General features: G+C 57.2%; 1 protein-coding gene across 8 annotated transcripts in view; it reads left to right on the top strand.

Annotated features, from left to right (window-relative positions):
• Window positions 1-3042: 3042 nt before the first annotated feature.
• The window catches only part of ECE1 (endothelin converting enzyme 1), a 35909-nt gene continuing 23289 nt past the window's right edge, over window positions 3043-15662 (top strand). For 2 of the 8 annotated variants that reach the window (XM_055001043.1, XM_055001039.1), the window contains exon 1: window positions 9742-9945. In XM_055001043.1, coding sequence (XP_054857018.1) covers window positions 9757-9945 — 189 coding nt within the window. In that variant the 5' untranslated portion in view covers window positions 9742-9756. Of the gene's footprint in view, window positions 3103-6786; window positions 6857-7435; window positions 7649-8625; window positions 8649-9741; window positions 9946-12678; window positions 12718-15662 lie in introns of those variants that run through there. The other 6 variants (XM_055001046.1, XM_055001040.1, XM_055001044.1 and 3 more) reach the window with 6 other exon arrangements.

The raw sequence follows: 15662 nt of genomic DNA, 5'->3' as shown, positions 1-15662 counted from the left end.
TTGTCTGTCTAAGATTCACTCGAGCTCGTTGAGATTCAAGCGGCGGGAGCAGGTTGTCTAAAAGGCGGCGGCGGCGGCGGCGGCGGGGGGGGGGCAGGCCCCCCTTGCACTGCTGCTGTCCTAATGCTGCGATGCGCCGCCTGCAGCAAGGAAAAGACATTTCTCTGCCTGCGCGGGCTGACCGTCTGTGGCTGGATCTGCTGTCTGGGCACGGGACGGTTCAGCAATGGCTGGCAGTCTGGCCTCTTCCCAGCACAGTGTTGAGAGCGGCCCGCTGAACATCTGGACTACCAGAGAGGGGCTCACAGGCAGAGGAAAGCTCACCCCCCCTCCAGCCCACCAGGGTCCCTGGGTCCAGCCCGCTGCCTCCCTTCCCCCACCTCACCCCCTGCTGCCAAGCCCCTCTGCCTCTCCCCATCACTTGGGCTGCGGCGTTTTCTTCTGCTATTCTGGTTTGCTATGGCAACCAAAATGTTGCTTGAACTGGGCAGGGGGGGGTTGACATCTGTACAGGTGCAAATGTTGCTATTAACTTTGGGGGGGGGGTTAAACTCACATTTTTCCTGCAAACCTGACTTACGGCAACCCCAACCAGGGGCTTCCCAGGCAAGCGAGAAGCAGAGGTGGTTTGCCATCGCCTCCCTCTGCAGAGTCCGCCTTAGTGCCCCCCCCCACATCCAAGTACTGACCCTGCTGATCTTCTGGGATCTGAGGAGACTGGGCTAGACCATCCTGCCTTCCCTTCCATATGGCATTCGTAGCTGGCCTCGTTGTTTGCATTTTCCTGCCCTCACAGAGTTCGCCTGCGGCTATTGAGATACCTGGACACTGCAAGGACCTGTGTTGGGAACACTGGTTTGCTTTCATTCCTAATCCTGTGTATTGTGGCTAAGGATGTAGCTGTCTTGAGTCTCGAATCACCACCTCATACTTTCTAGTTGATGCACATATTAGTATCATTGGGATTTGGGATAGTTATTGGGACTTTGCTTGGGTGGGGGGTTGCGTGCCCTCCAATCACTAAGTAATATTAGCCCATTTGGTTCTGATGGCTTTTTGGCTAGAGCAGCATCTGGAGTCTGCTGTGCTGCTGCTGCTGCTGCAAAGACCCCCCCCCCCGCCCCCCCGGCTTTCTTGCACTTTCTGTCTCACGAGGGCCAGGCGTGGCACGCTGGTCTGCTGGTGACCTTGGACTGGCAGCTGCCTTTTATATTCACAAAGGGGGAGTGAGTAACAGACTGGTTTATCCGTTCCTTATTACAGGCTGTAAATTGTTCCGTTCTGAGATTTATATCCCGAATTCTGAACAGCTCAGACGGCTTCAGATAAGATCCAAAGACAGAAAACTTTCTTGTAAAGAACCTGCCTCTTAGAATAATTTTTTTGTGCGAGTCCTTCTCGTTTAACCCTTTCCATCAAGGAATGGCGAGACTTCATTTTTAGAGTTTATTCTTTATTGAAATAACCCCTAATATTTTTAATAAAGATACTAAAATATAAAGTCTTATTAAAAGGAAACCAATAATTGATTATTTAAAATCAGATCATACTCAGGCCTACTATGAAATGCACTGGATTTTTAATAAACACACAGAGAAAAAAATATCCCTCACCTAACAGTGCAGCTCTAAGTAAAGTTACTGCAATCGAAGCCCATTGATTTGAAAGGACTGAGACGGAAGAAACTCTGCTTAGGATTGCTCTGTAAATCTTTTTATTAATTGTAAATCTTTTATATTAATTGACATGTGCTGTCTCTAAAGACATCTCTAAGATCTTTTACATGTGAGGATAACAACGATATGGTCCTAGATTTAGCTGATTCTTCAGATTTTCAATCATGTGTCATTGTAACAAGTGTGATTTTATGGTACAGGTGCATGATAAACTCCATAAATCTTTAAAGTTGTCAAAAAGTTAAGATGAGCAGATTATTAGTGGTCAATCCTAGCAATTAATCATTAATCAACGTTTGTTCGACTTTTAATTGGCTGTCAAAAGAAAAAAGGAACAGCTGTGAAGTTTATACAAAATTCACTAGACTACACATGTATAACTGGAGTATATTGTGACTTAATCCATATTCCTCCTACGAGGGAACCCTTCTCTCCTCCATCCTCCTCTGTCTGGTGGGCACCACTTGAAAACCCGTTGTGTGCCGAGTAGTGCACCCTCTAATCCAATTAAGTCTGGAACATAACCCGGAGCGTTCTAAGACTATAAACTGCAGCCTCCAAGCTTCTCCACCATCCCCTGAAAGAACCCCCCTGCCCCAGTTTTTGTACCGAACATCCGGCCCAAAGCCATAATGGAGAACTCTCAACTGGGCCTGCTGTTCTGTTTTCACTGGTCCTCGCAAGTATGGCATGAGTATAGCTTCAGGAATTTTCTGCAGACCAACCTGCAATATACAAAGACGTAAGATATTTGCCTTACGTGACGGCCTTGGCCTAGTGCGGCTGGCCCTCGGGCCCCAGCTAATGAAGTTTGTGATTGGTTTCCCACAAGGCCCAGAAGCCACGCCCACGAGCCCTGGACGCCTTCCTGCCCGGCTAGAGCACCGCCTCTGGGGCCGAGCGTCGCAGCTTCGATCCCCAGCGGGACCGCGTCAGCCTCTCGGCCAGTTTGCAGCCCCTGCTGGAACCGCACCCTAAGCGCCCTGCCGCTCTGCCTCTAGCCAGGCGCTGCTGCCACAGCCGGGGGAGCCCCCCTGCCCCGTGGATTTCCGCCTCCAGAGGGACGTGGGGGACCTGATCACACCCCTCCACGGACACGTCTCTGCCAGTCCTGGCATGCACGTGTCCTGCATTCCCCCCATCTCCTGCTCTCAGAATTCTGCAGGGTCAAAAAAGTCGTCCCCAGGTGCCTTGCAGTTCCACCAGCGGGTCAGCAGGTAGCACTGTTGGCCAGCAAATGTCCAGCCCGGGGGCAAATTGTGCCGTGGGCCAGCTCAGGGACTGAAGGGGCTGGGCTGGCCCAGAGGAGGCCGTCCCCTCCTTTGCAGACCCCCCCCCCCGCCCACCAGTGGCTGCAGCCCAATTTCTATGCCATCACCGAAGAAGGGATCCGCACCAACTACCAGGGACTTCACACAGGCAAGAGGTGTTGTTAGCCTCAAGGGACTGGGTGAGGGGAAGGCCCCGAGTGAGGTGGTGGGGTGTGCAGGTCCTGCTGTTCGGTTCCGGGTGCTGACAAATCCAGGCTGCAGGGCCGCTTGGGGAGGGGGTGCTCTGGCTGTGGGGCTGCCAGGAGCCTGCAGGTCTGCTGCTCTTGGGTTGCACGTACGCAGTGGGTTAATCATTGATCTCCTGGGAAGAAAAACAGCAGATGGCCAGACCTTTGCTTAGCTGCCAGGGCAGCTCTCAGGGGCTGGGCTCCAGTTGTGGGGTGCAAGAGCCCCCATTATGGCATGAGGACAAAGCCTCAGGCAGCTGGAATGGGTGCTCCCCCATCCAGCCATGCCCCCCCCCCCCAAGGACTGCAGACCTTTGTCAGTCAGAACGGAGGAAGTGCCAAGGTCAGGCCCCGCAGAGCTGCGTATCCAAGAGCTCAGCCGGTTAAACATTAGCCTGGAAGGCACGCAGCTGCTGCTCCCACAGAGTTCAGAGAGGCCAGCCGCTGCCCCCGCCGCTCATGTGTGTCTCTGGGCAAAGGGGGAAAGAGGATCCGGAAGGGTGGCTGCTTATCCACCCCAGCCAAGCTCCTCCATCCGTCTTTGCAGGGTGCGTGTGTGTGCGTGTGTGTGCTCCGATGTTCTCTCTCTGTTGCGACTGACCAGATCAGGCTCCATCAAGCTGAGAAGCTGAGCACCAGCACAAATGGTGCACAGCCAGCCAGAATGTTGCCTGACCCGAGAACAAGGCTCAGTGTGTGGTGATGCTGTGACTGAGGAGGAAACCCCAGGAAACACACTCTGGGGCAAGGGGGTGGGGGTGGCTGCCTTACCGCTTCCCTTGGGGCTCCCCCCCCCCCGACTACTCTCAGATGGGCTCTCTCTAGATCCCAGGAAACAAAGTGTGACAAACGGCACCTGGGAGGGCGATTGTGATGGCCAAGCAGGACTGCTTTGGGGCAGTGCCCTTTGCACGGGCGGCAAAGGCCTGCTGCCTCCTCTGCTCGCTGCAACTGGCTCCATCCTGTCACACGTGAGCCCTTACAGTACTGTGCAGGTCCTGAGCACTGCCTGCTTGAGGTTCTCAGCACACGTTGCCCCAGCGCGCCTCCAGGAAGGAACCAAGGCCATGATTTAGTCCTCCAGGAAGGAACCAAGGCCATGATTTAGTCCTATCACCCCCCCTTCAATGAAATGCAAGTGTCTCCCCGGCTGGAGGAAGCAACCTTCTCACAACTGACATGGGTAGGTCCGGACGAGCTGCCAGTGGGACAACTGGTGGGAATTCTATCCTCTACGTTCTGGAGGAGAAGAACTGCAAGGGTGGTGGTCACTATGGCAGCCAGCGGTTCCCCCAGAGACACCAGCTCAGCAGTCACCACCCACTAGGCCCTGTTGCCCACAATGTTCCTGCGTGGGCACACGTGGACGGCGCGCATCAGCACACGCCCTCCCGACTGCGCCCCACCAGGCAGAGTGAGGCATGAACGCTCTTCAGCACAGCCGGTACCTACAAACACTCTCTCTTTAGGCAGGAGATATGCGGGGAGGGCAGGACAGCTCTCCCCCTCCCAACCGGCCCCAGCCCAGTTTCTTCCAAGAGACGCTGCCCAGTGGCCGCCATTCCCTACATCACAGCCAGGCAAAGAGCCTGGGCCCCCGGGCCCTCTGCGGGGCTCCCTGCTCACCAGACCAGGGGCCTCCGATTTGACCCCCAGACCACCCAAAGGAAGCTGGGAAAGTCACGTGGACACCTGCTCTCCAAAGGAGGGGGGCTCACGCGATCAATTGGTAACCTCATCATCGATCAGCCGAAGCATAACAAGTCATCAGCACATAAGAGTAGATACATACTCATAGCCTCATCAATGTAAACTAGTAAAATACTAACCCTACGATCTCCTGACGGAGCATGTTGAGGCACAGAATTTAGCCACCTTAAGGTCATTAGAACCAGCAACAAGGAGGAAGGAATTATAAAATTTCTCAGCTCTATTTGGATATAATGGGGGAAGTGTGTGTGTGTGTGTGTGCAGAATGTCCTTGTGAAATAAGCAATACAATCGCACACGTTCAACTGTGCCCAGTCGGCAAGGGCAAATACGTTGGGAGGAAGGAACTCTTGAATAGCTCCCTAAGGTGCTACGTTAAAGCGGACCCAAGTCACTCTTTGCTCTTTAGGGAATTCTAATGGATGAAGGCAGAAGGCAGAGGGCTGGGGCAAAATGTTTGCCGCAGCTGCCAGCCACCTGCAGGGGCGATCCACTTGAAGGGCTGTATCCCACGCTCCTTGTTTAATCGTTCCTTTAGCTTCTCAAAGCCAAGCAGCAGTAGGGCTAAGGGGTTAAACCCGTAGAGGTGTAATTTCTCCTCAACAGCTCTCACCCGCCCTGAGCGGTAATTATCTAGGAAAATTAAAGACGTTAATCCGGAGGGACTGATGTTTAATTCGAGCCAAACTAAAATTGCTTGAAACCAGCTACACGCTCTGAGCAGCACCAAGCTCGACTCGACTCCGAGAAGGGTGCTGAGCACAGGGCTTGGCGCCCAAATACAGGTCTGGGATCTGGAGGGAATCCCTTGCAAATACTCGTGTTTGAAGAAGGGAGCTCAGAGTCCCCGAGGCTTACATGAAAAATCTCCTTGTCCTCTAAGGTGCCACTGGACGGATCCTGCACTTCCAAAGAGCAACCGTCTGCACACAAACCCAACTGTGAACCATCCGCCCCGGGGCAGCACCTTGCCCTGAAAGGCTTCCATCCCATAAGGAACACGTGAGCCCTTCCTAAAGAGGAGACTGGAGGCTGCGGAGCCCTCCTCGCGTTGGGCCTTCCGGGGGCTTCGCTCCCTGGGGGCAGAGGCCTGGCCGGTCTCGGGGGCAGCCCCCCCCCCGTCTGGGGCGAGGGAGGGGGCTGCCTTCAGATGCTGCAGAAGTCCTCCTTCTCTTTGCGGGGGGGGGGGGGCGGGATCGGAATGACAAATGCTCGAGGGGGGCGCTTGGAGGGGCCGGGCCTGCCCCGGGATTAGCTGCGCCCCCCCCGGCCCGATCCCTGCAGCCCTTTGCGCCCGGCAGCCACCAAAGGGCCGCCTCGGAACTCCCCCGAGCCCGTCCCCGGCCCGCCGGGCTTTCGGGGGCAGCTTTCCACGGGCAGCCACAAGTGCGAGGCTCAACTGCGCGCAGGCCTGGTGGAGACCCGCCTCCGCACAAGCCACTGGCCGGACCCCGAGCTCCCCCCGGGCTCGCCGGCCTGGCTTCCAGCTGTGCGCACCGGCAGGCGGGAGGGAGCGGCTCTCCGGCCCGGAAAAGGCCGGCGCGCATCTGCCCGAGGGACGGCGAGGCCCCGCCGGCAGCGCCCCTTCTGGGCTGGCTCCCTCCTCGCCAGAGCCCCACGAGGTGGGCCGGGCGCGGCGCGCAGCCGGCGTGCCTCGGGCCGGGGTCGCTCCTCGCGAGAGGCGGCGCTCCCGGCGGGGCAACCGCCGAGCCGCCCCTCGGCCCCGGAGGCCGGCACTCTGCACGCGCCCCGAGGAGGGAGGCCCGGCCCGGGCTCCCGCGGCGGCGCACCTGGGCACGCGGGCGAGGCCGGGCCAGCACGGCCCGCCTTCCCGCCGCCCCATTGGCCGCTCGGGGCCAGGTACGGCCTCCTGCCCGCCCGCCCGCAGCGGCAGCCCAGCCCAGCCCGGCCCGGCTCCACTCGGCTCGGCTCGGGCGCGCGGAGGTGCACGGCCGGCCGCCCCCCGGCCATGGTGAGTGGCGGCCGGAGAGGCCTTGGGGGCGGCGCGCTGCGGCGGGGGCGAGGCGCGAAGCCGGGCGCTGGCGGGCGGGGCCGTCGGAGGCCGCGCTGAGTTGCAGCAGGCCGCCCGCCCGCCCGCCCGCTCGCTCGCGGGGCTCCGGCGGGGGGCGCGTGCCCGCGAGCCGCGCTCCGCCCGGGCCTGTTCCCGGAGAGGGCGGCGAGATCCGGGCGCGGGGCGGAAGGGAAGGGCTGCGCGGCTCCGCTCCTCTCCGGCGGGACTGCTGGGCCTCCCTCGGGCGCCTCGCTGGCGGGCCGCGTTCCTCCGCTGCGGGCTCTCGGAGGCGCGCTGCACCTGGCCGCGCCTGCGGGCTCCCGCGCCCCTCCCCAGCCTGGCCGTCCCGGGCTGCGGCCCCCGCCTCCGGCCAGGCCTCTCTGCCCTGGGCCGGCGCCTTCCCGGCCCGGCCGCTTGGCTGCGCGCTGCTCGGCGCCCTCTTCCGCACCGGGGCTGGAGGTGGCCCGCGCCGAGGGGGGCAATCCGAGCCGTGGCCGCGACAGGCAAGAAGCGATGCGGCGGGGCAGGGCAGCGGCAGAAGGAACGGGACGGCAAGCGGAAGCCTTTCGACGGGGCGCGCGAAGCGAGGCAGGCCCTGCTGAGCCTTCCCGCCCCCAAAGCATCCCTCCGGACCGCCCCCTTCCCGAATGGCCTGTCTAAGAGACCCGCCTCCAATAAGTCGGCTTTGCCTCGTGGGCAGAACGCCCGGCGGGTGGGCGCTTCCCTGCTCTCTTCAGGCAGCCCTTCCGCCAGGTGGGGGCCCGGCCCAGAAGGGGCATGCACAGCAGCTGTTGATTCTGCACACCTGTAGGGTGGCACCTGCAGAAGGCCCTGGGGAGAGGCGCTCCGGTAGATACCAGGGGCCAAGGCCGTGGAGGGCTTTGTGTGTGAGAGAGCCAAAATCTTGAATCGGCCCAGGAATGGATGGGTAGCCGATGGAGTGAGTGCAGAAGGGGAGTGACCCTTGCAGGCTTCCATTAGCTGCTGATAACTGAGCAGTGGCGTTCTGCGCTGACAAGTCTCCCAGTTGACTTTGAGGGGAGACCTATGTGGAGCGCATTACAGTAGCCTAGTCTCAATGTTACCTTGGCAGGGATCAGGTGGCCAGACCGGCCGTGTCAAGGGAGGGGACCACCTTTCAGGCTAGAGTGAGTTGGAAGAAGGCCTTTTTGCGGTTGGGCCTGACTTGGGCAGGCTAGGGAATAGGGGTCCTGTGGGGGTCCCAGGAGCCCCTCACGAGCAACTGGCCCCTGCTCGCATCACCCGTTTCAGCTTGCAGAGGCTTGCATCGGCACTCTTGGCTCAGTCTCGTCTCTCATCGTGCATGGTTGTAAGCACATGTAATGAACCTGGCAGGTGGCAAAGCTGCTCTCTCCAGCCAAGAGGCTTTGTGCTTGGAGCCAAGACTGCGGGCACCGATCCAGGAGGTGGAGACAGAGGGAATGCTGGCTGCAAGAAGCTGCCTTTGGTTGGCTAGGTAGCGCTCAGAAGGCAGCGGATGCTGAGGCAGCTGGCTCGTTCTGGCAAGCCCCCTCCAGGGCCAGCGGTTGATCTTCAGGCGCAGGAAACAGCGTCAGCTTTGGCTCTGTGCAAGGCAAGTGAGTTTCACGTGCTTGGGGTGGCTGTCCTTCGCTGCAGGAATGCTGTGTAAGGCCACACTTTGCGCACTGCCTGGGCATGTGGAAGCTGGAGTCCCCTCAAGCAAGACTCTCTTCTGCGTGTATTCTGTGGCCGCTTCCCCGCAAACAGAAAGGCAAGGAGGGGTTCAGGGTGGTGGGGCTTCTCTCCTTGCTGGTTGGGTGGGCCGCGCGCCCCACGCTGAGAGTGGTGCTCAGCGATGTCCTCGGCAGAGATTCCCGGAGCTCAGTTTGGAGAAAGCCGAGGGGACGCGTCTCCATCCTCCGTGGTGTGCAGCTGTGCCCCAGGGCGGGTCAGAGGAGGTCCATTGCCCCTCAGAACAAGAGCGTGGGAGGCCAGAGGGGGGCAGCAAATGGGCATTCAGCTTTGGTGCTGGCGGGGGGCAGGGGGGGTTCGTTCCTCTCTGGGGCCAGGACTTCTGTTCTCAGTAGATTGCAGCCTTGTGACGGGAACTGCCTAAGTTGCAACCCTTCCATACGCAATGTGAGAGAGGCGTTGTTAATGTGTGGTGCTGCCGGGTGGCCTGGGGTGGTTCTAGCTTGCCCCACAGGTGGCCAGGCCAGTCTTGAGGCCTAAGATGTTCTCTGGCCAAAGGGGCCTCTCTGATGCTGGAGCAGAGCACGCCCCGTGCAACACAAGCAGCTTTTCCGTGCGGTGTCACTCTTTTTGCTGAAATTCCAGTCTGGCGCACCGTTCTAGCGGGGTGGTGGTTAACCACTCTGAATAGCATTTTCTGCCGTTCTTTGTGCTGCCGTCACGTTCAAAGTGTCCAGTCAGGTTTAACTGCAGACGGTTGTACATTCAGGTTTGTGAGTGTGATTGAGTGTGCTCCAGTGCTAGGTAGGCCTCACAGTTGCCTCTGCCCTCCCCCCCCCCCAGGTAGCCTAAAAATTTTGCACGTGTACTCAGGGGAGGCTATTTGGTTGCCACGGCTTGGCACCCGTGGCTTCGGGGCCTTTGCCCCGTCTAGATTTGTTTGCTCTTCTTGTTGAAGTCCGGAATGATGCTGATGCCGCAGGCAGAGCTGTGTCTGGTTGCCCTCAGATGGTTGGTTGGCGATGCTGGCAGGTGGCAGCAGGTGCCCAGTGTGCTTCTGGTGTTCTTGCAGAAGCGCCCCCTCCCCACCCCGCGAGCCAAAATGTCCTGGCTGTAAAGTGGACAGCCAGCCCTGCAAATGTCAAGTTCTTCCAGCCGCTGCCGGGGAAGTGATTCAGTCCCAGGGAATGAATGCCTCTCAGCGGCTTCTGCTGGGAAGGCCTGGGAGGAGGAGTGAACCCTTGCGGGAGCTTTCCCGGACTCTGCCTGCGAGAGTGGAAGGCGGAGCCTGCGCTGCTCCGGAACCCCCGGGACCTCTTTGCTCCTGCAGCCATTTCCTGTCTGCTGGGCTTCTTGCTGGCCGGGCTGAGAAGGAGGTCAGTGGCTTTCCTGTGTTCACAGGATTGGTCCCTTTGGTGGGGGGGGGGACTCGTGTAGGAAGAGTGCCTTTTGTCAGGCTTGTGAAGGACGTTGTCGGGAGCAGAAAGCTTGTCTGAACTTGCTCTCTGTGGCCAGACCTGCAGCCGAATTTTTCTTTCAAAGGGCACTTCTGGGTTGCCTCACCGTGTGGCGAGCCCTGTACAGGGGGTGTGAATACTCCGGGGGTCTCTGTGTTTCGTGCTCGGTGGAGTGGAAGGGAGGGGGCATGTAAAGGGTGAGCCCAAATGGAGGCAAAGCAGGAACCCTGGATATGGGGGAACGGTGCTTGTTAGCCGCTTCCAGGCACCTGAGGCTGGCAGGACCATGGGGTGGTGGGAACACATGTGGCACTTGGGCCCCTTGGCCTAGAAAGGTGTGGGCCACATCGTGTGTGGCTGCTGAACCACTAGGCCACACAGCCAGCTCATAAGACGTGAGGCTCTGCTGGAGGATTTGGGGAGATCCCTGGCTGTCAGGTGGGGATGTGGAGGGGTGGGATCCCTCCACAGGTGCGGCGGCAGGTGCCTCCCCGTCCCTTTTATTTTTCAACACGTCTGGTGTGCCTGGCATGTTACCCTCCCCCAGCTCTTAGTGGAAACCGGGTTTTAGATTCCTGCGTGACTTCTCTGCGGAAATGAAACCCCCCGTTCCGCCTCTGGCAGGAGAGTTTCCCTGGGGTAAACTCTCAGCTCCAGTTTCACCTTGTCTGTATGAAACTGAATCTGCGAGCCGCTGCAGGGGCGTTTATACTTGGAACCTTGGGGGCTGCTGCTCTCTCGGGGCCTTTGTGGTGAACCGCCCCCCCCCCAGTTATATCTGGGGCACAAGCCCAGTTTGCAAGCATCCCCGTGTCTGGAGTGGCAGGAAATAATCTTACTAACAGCTGGCTTAAATTTGTGGTCTGGGTCATGCCCAAGTCGAGGAGGAGTGCAAGAGGGGAAGAGGAAAGGGTTTGTATTAAAATGCGAGTCACGCTCTGCTCTGTTGTGTTCAGGGTTGTAAACCAGTGCTTGCCTGGTCACTTGTGGTGAGTGAGAGGTACCTTCAGGCAACCAGGAAGGAAAGTTGTCAGGTGTTGCTTGTGTTATTCCCACCCCGCCCCCTACGAATAGGCCTGAGTCCGCAAAGAATAAGAGCAGCCAAGTAACGCTTGGGTTTGCAAGGCTGGGTGTGCCCCCCCCTCCAACAACATGGATTGTGGTTGGCGTCCTCACACTCAAGAGTGGCCATACCCCTCCCTCCCTCTGCCTGGATCATACGGGCCCCTTCCTTTCCCCACTCCTTGTGTCTGGCCCGGGGAGCTCTGGCTCACGCCCTGGAAGTCGGGCCGGTCTTTAGGTGTGGCTGGGGCTGGATTTTCCTCTTCTGTTGGAGAAAGCAGCTCAGTGGGGGGAACAGTTTTCACATCTTTGCAGGGGTGCCAAGAAGTGTGTCCTGTTTATGGCCTGTAGCTTTACAAGGGAGGAGAGGCCTCTCAAGGGCAAATAGACTGCCCCTGCCTCGGGAGGTTCCATCTCTGAAATCTGGGAGGGGCATGCGGGAGGGCTGCTGCCCCCCTTCCTCTCTGGGGGTGCCTCGGCGGCTTGCCCCTGATTGGGGGGGGGGGGCTGGTCTAGATGGACCCGGCTGGGTCTGATCCAGTGTGGCTGCTCTGCCCTTGCCTGGAAGGCAACAGTCAGCCTCTGAGCAAGAGACGGAGTTTTGCAGCCGGCTCAGCCTCTTCCGGCCCTGGCCTTGGAAAGAATGTTTGCGTCGCTCTTTGGTGGCGTTCTTCTGGAGAGAACTTGGAATAAGTGAACTCAAAAACTTGCGTGCTGTTACATGTCATCTGGTTGGTCCGAAGAAAAGTATTATGTGGCTTATGTGCTCCTGTTGTGGCGTTTGCTTTGGGACTGACATGGCTGCTCCCAACTTCTTTCTCCAGGAGAGCCTGTTTGTGCCTGTGTGTGGGGAGGGGAGGGGGACAGCCTGACCTCCACATTCCTTGGCTTGACCTTGGCCTGTGCTGTTTGCGTTGCTGGCGGCTCTGATCCGTGGAGGCACTCCCGTGGGTAGGATGCGGCTGCCTGGCTCTCGAGGGTCCCAGGGGGAGTGGTGGATGGAGAGGGATTGGGCCTGGCCGTTGAGAGGTCTGTGTTGGTGAGGTTGCATCAGCCTGGAGTGGGGGGCTTGAGCAGCGGACTCCCTCCCTCCCTCCCTCCCTCCCTCCCTCTGCCGGTCTGTGCTTGCGATCAGATTGCGTCTCAGCTGCTTGGTCATGTAAACAGGACCTCTGGCACAGCTTTCCTGCCTTGCTGGGCTGGCTCCTCCTGCCTGCGTTTGCAGCTGGGAAGGATTCCTAGATGCTGGTGCTGGGTTCTATTCCTAGGAGCACTGGTGACCAAGCGGCTGGCAGCCAAGCTTTTCCAGTTTGCATCCCAAGCCTCTGGCCAAGAGGCCCGGCAGGTGGACCTGGCTACGCCACGGCTTGAAATCAGTTTCAGGTCGTGTGAATGACTTGTGGCTTCTGTATTGTTCACTTTAGGGACTTAAAATAGCAGTTCTGACCAGGTCTGCAAAACGAGACCTCGTAGAGGAGCCAGACGGGTGATGTACTGCACTGTAGATGTGCACTTGCTGGCATGGCCAAGGCTGGTTTATCGCAAGAAGTCTCTGTCCTTAGAGCCAGGACGTGGGGCTAGGCTGCTTGCGAGCTCACCCAGAGGATGGCGGGCGCCCCCAGGAGTCGGGTGAGTGCTTGATGAGTTGGCGCTGGCATCCAGAGGCCAGGGGCTGGGCGGCGGGGGGCATCAAGTGATGCTTCTTGCTCCATTGGGAGTTGCACAGCCACACTGAAAAAGGCAACTTCTGTGTGAGGCAGTATCAGGAACGGGACTACAAACAAGACAGCCACGATGCTGTGTAGTACAGTAGTAGGCGAGGATCTGGGAGACCCAGGTTCAAATCTCCACTCTGCCACAGAAGCTTAATGGATGGCTTTGGGTCAGTCACTCTCTCTTGGCCTAACCCACCTCACTAGGTTGTTGTGAGGGTAAAAAAAAAGGTCAAGGTAGTCCCTCTGTGCAAGCACCGCATCATTACTGACCCATGGGGGGATGTTGCATCACGACGATTTCTTGGCAGACTTTTTGTTACGGGGTGGTTTGCCGTTGCCTTCCCCAGTCCTCTACGCTTTACCGCCAGGAAACTGGGTACTCATTTTACCGACCTTGGAAGGATGGAAGGCTGAGTCAAGCTTGAGTTGGCTACTTGAACCCAGTTTCCGCCAGGATCGAACTCGGGTCATGAGTAGAGCTTGGGCTGCAGTACTGCCGCTTGCCCACTCTGCGCCACAGGAGAATTTACCTGCTCCCCGTTGAGGAGAAAGGTAGGGCATTAATGAATATAACAGATATCTTGTACTGCCTGTTACTGAAATGTTTGCATTACTTAATGCATCAAGTTATGCTTTACTTCAGTTCTGGTTCAGATTTTTGGCTGGTTCCAGTTTTCTACTATGCTAATACTGGTGGTGGTGGAGGAAAGTGCCATCAAGTCGCAGCTGACTTCTGGTGACCCCGTAGAGTTTCCAAGGCAAGAGGTGAAGAGGGAGAGGTTGCTGTTCCCTGGCCCTGGACTGCCTTCATCCGAGTACTAACCAACCAGGGCTGGCTCTGCTTAGCCTTCAAGCTCTGATGAGATTCGGTGAGCCGTGGCCATCCAGGTCTGAGCAGAGGACAAATGCCGAAAGGCCAACCAAACTGCCGAAATTATTTAAATGTAAAGGGAGCCCCCTTTGCAAGAAAGAGCAAACACTTTGATTAGCCGAGATAATTTAAGATTCTACTCCCTGTTGGTAGAACAAAGGACAAATACAACAGAAGGCTGAAAGGGAATCTTAAGACAACATCTAGCACATCAAAAAGAGAAACGGGATCTCCTTCCTGTGTTAATTATAGGGGCAAAAACTCATCTGCTGAACCCCAACACATCGGTAAGCAAACATTCAGTCACAGCATCAGGGCGGTTTCCTGTCCGTAGTTAGCATTTGCCACACATAACATAACATAAGTTTCTTGAATTCTGAACCTAGCAAATAAGATCATTTAATTTGACTCCACTATCTCAGGCCACCCCCTCCCCTCCAAGATGATAGGGTGTAGAAGGTCTGGGGTTCAGCCACGTGCTTCAGATCAGGGTTTCCCTCCAATCTGGCTTCCATAGCTAAGGTCACGCTGTCCAGGTCAATCTTTCCCTCTCTATGGCCCACGAAGCCCACACGCTGGTCCTCCCTTGTGCTGGCCCTGTTCCTGGGACCTGCATAGAGCCCGCCTTTGTCCCGTCCAGGGCCCCTGGCAGCTTCTGTGGCTCCCCCCTCCCACATGCCCCCGGCAGCACTCTCCCTCTTGGATCCCGTTCGCTTTCCTTCTCTTGTCCCCTCTCAGTTTGCTTTCCTTCAGAGACATGTGCACCTACATGCAACTCTCCCGGGAACTGGCCATGAGAGAGACATAACTGGGCATTGTAAAGGTCAAAGGTTTGCATAATTGTTGAATTAGGACATACCAATGTAGATATATTTATTTATTTAATGTCATTCATGGTCCACCTTTCCCACTGAGACTCAAGGCAGATTACACAAGTGTGAGAGTAGTACAGTCAGTATCAAGGACAATTCCATAAACAGTGCCATAGGGAAAATAAACACAAGTTTACGAAGACACAGCATTAGCAAGGATCCAGTACAGAGTTGAAGAAATGCTGAAACAGAACATAAGCAATTCTAGGGCTGACATAGGAGCACATCTTTAAAGCAACAGATAGTACGCAAGGCAACATGGTGGTGAAGTCTATGGGGGAAGTCGATGGTCCCTAACTCATTAGCGGAGCATCTGAGAGCCCCTCCCTACAATACAAAAAGCCTTTTTGAATAATTTGGTTTTATGTTGTTTGTGGAAAACTCAGGGGGGGGGGCTCTTTTGACCTCCTCAGGCAAGCCGTTCCGCAGGGTAGGGGCCACCACAGAGAAAGCCAAAAGTTTTGATTTGTAGTTAATAGAAGTCAACCCTTTTAAAACAAGGGCCTCATTCTTTTATGGGGATATGCCACGTGGTCTGCAATCTGCCTGTCCAAGAGGCCTGGAATTGGCGGGGTGTGCGCACCATGTGTGAATGGCCACAGACCTGTAGTCCCCTCCCAGTCCCAAGGGAACAGGAGCGCCGTCCCTGTGAGGGAAGGCTGAGGAGTTAGGAGTCTTTTTAGTTTAGAGAAAAGATGATCAGGGTGGGGGACGCGATGGCGCTTATAAAAGCAGTGAAGAGAGGGAGCTTTTCCTCCTTCCCCCGTAATACTGGGGCTTGGCGGCCACCCTACAAAATGGTTAAGCAGTAGATTCAAGAGGGGCCAAAAGAAGGAAGTACTTTTCCCATACTGTGTGTAATTAACGGGTGAGACTCACTGCTGGGGGATGCTGCACTGCAACAGCTGTGCTCCTCGGGGCAAAGCCTTCTCCCATGCCACCCTGAAAAGGGCAGCGCCTCCAGGGGCAGCATTATGGGCTGTCACCCCCAGAGCAATAGAGGTGGTCCTTGGCAGAGTCATGTCTTGGGGCTGGTCAGAGAGTAAGCCCCCCCCTTCCCCTGAGCTGTATCAAGTGGTGGCGGGGCCTGCTGCTCTGCTATGGAATAGCGCCAGT

Source organism: Eublepharis macularius, chromosome 17 (genome assembly GCF_028583425.1).
Source record: "Eublepharis macularius isolate TG4126 chromosome 17, MPM_Emac_v1.0, whole genome shotgun sequence".
NCBI lineage: Eukaryota > Metazoa > Chordata > Lepidosauria > Squamata > Eublepharidae > Eublepharis > Eublepharis macularius.
Note: the sequence above shows the minus strand (reverse complement) of the source record. Positions and strands in the feature narration are given on the sequence as shown.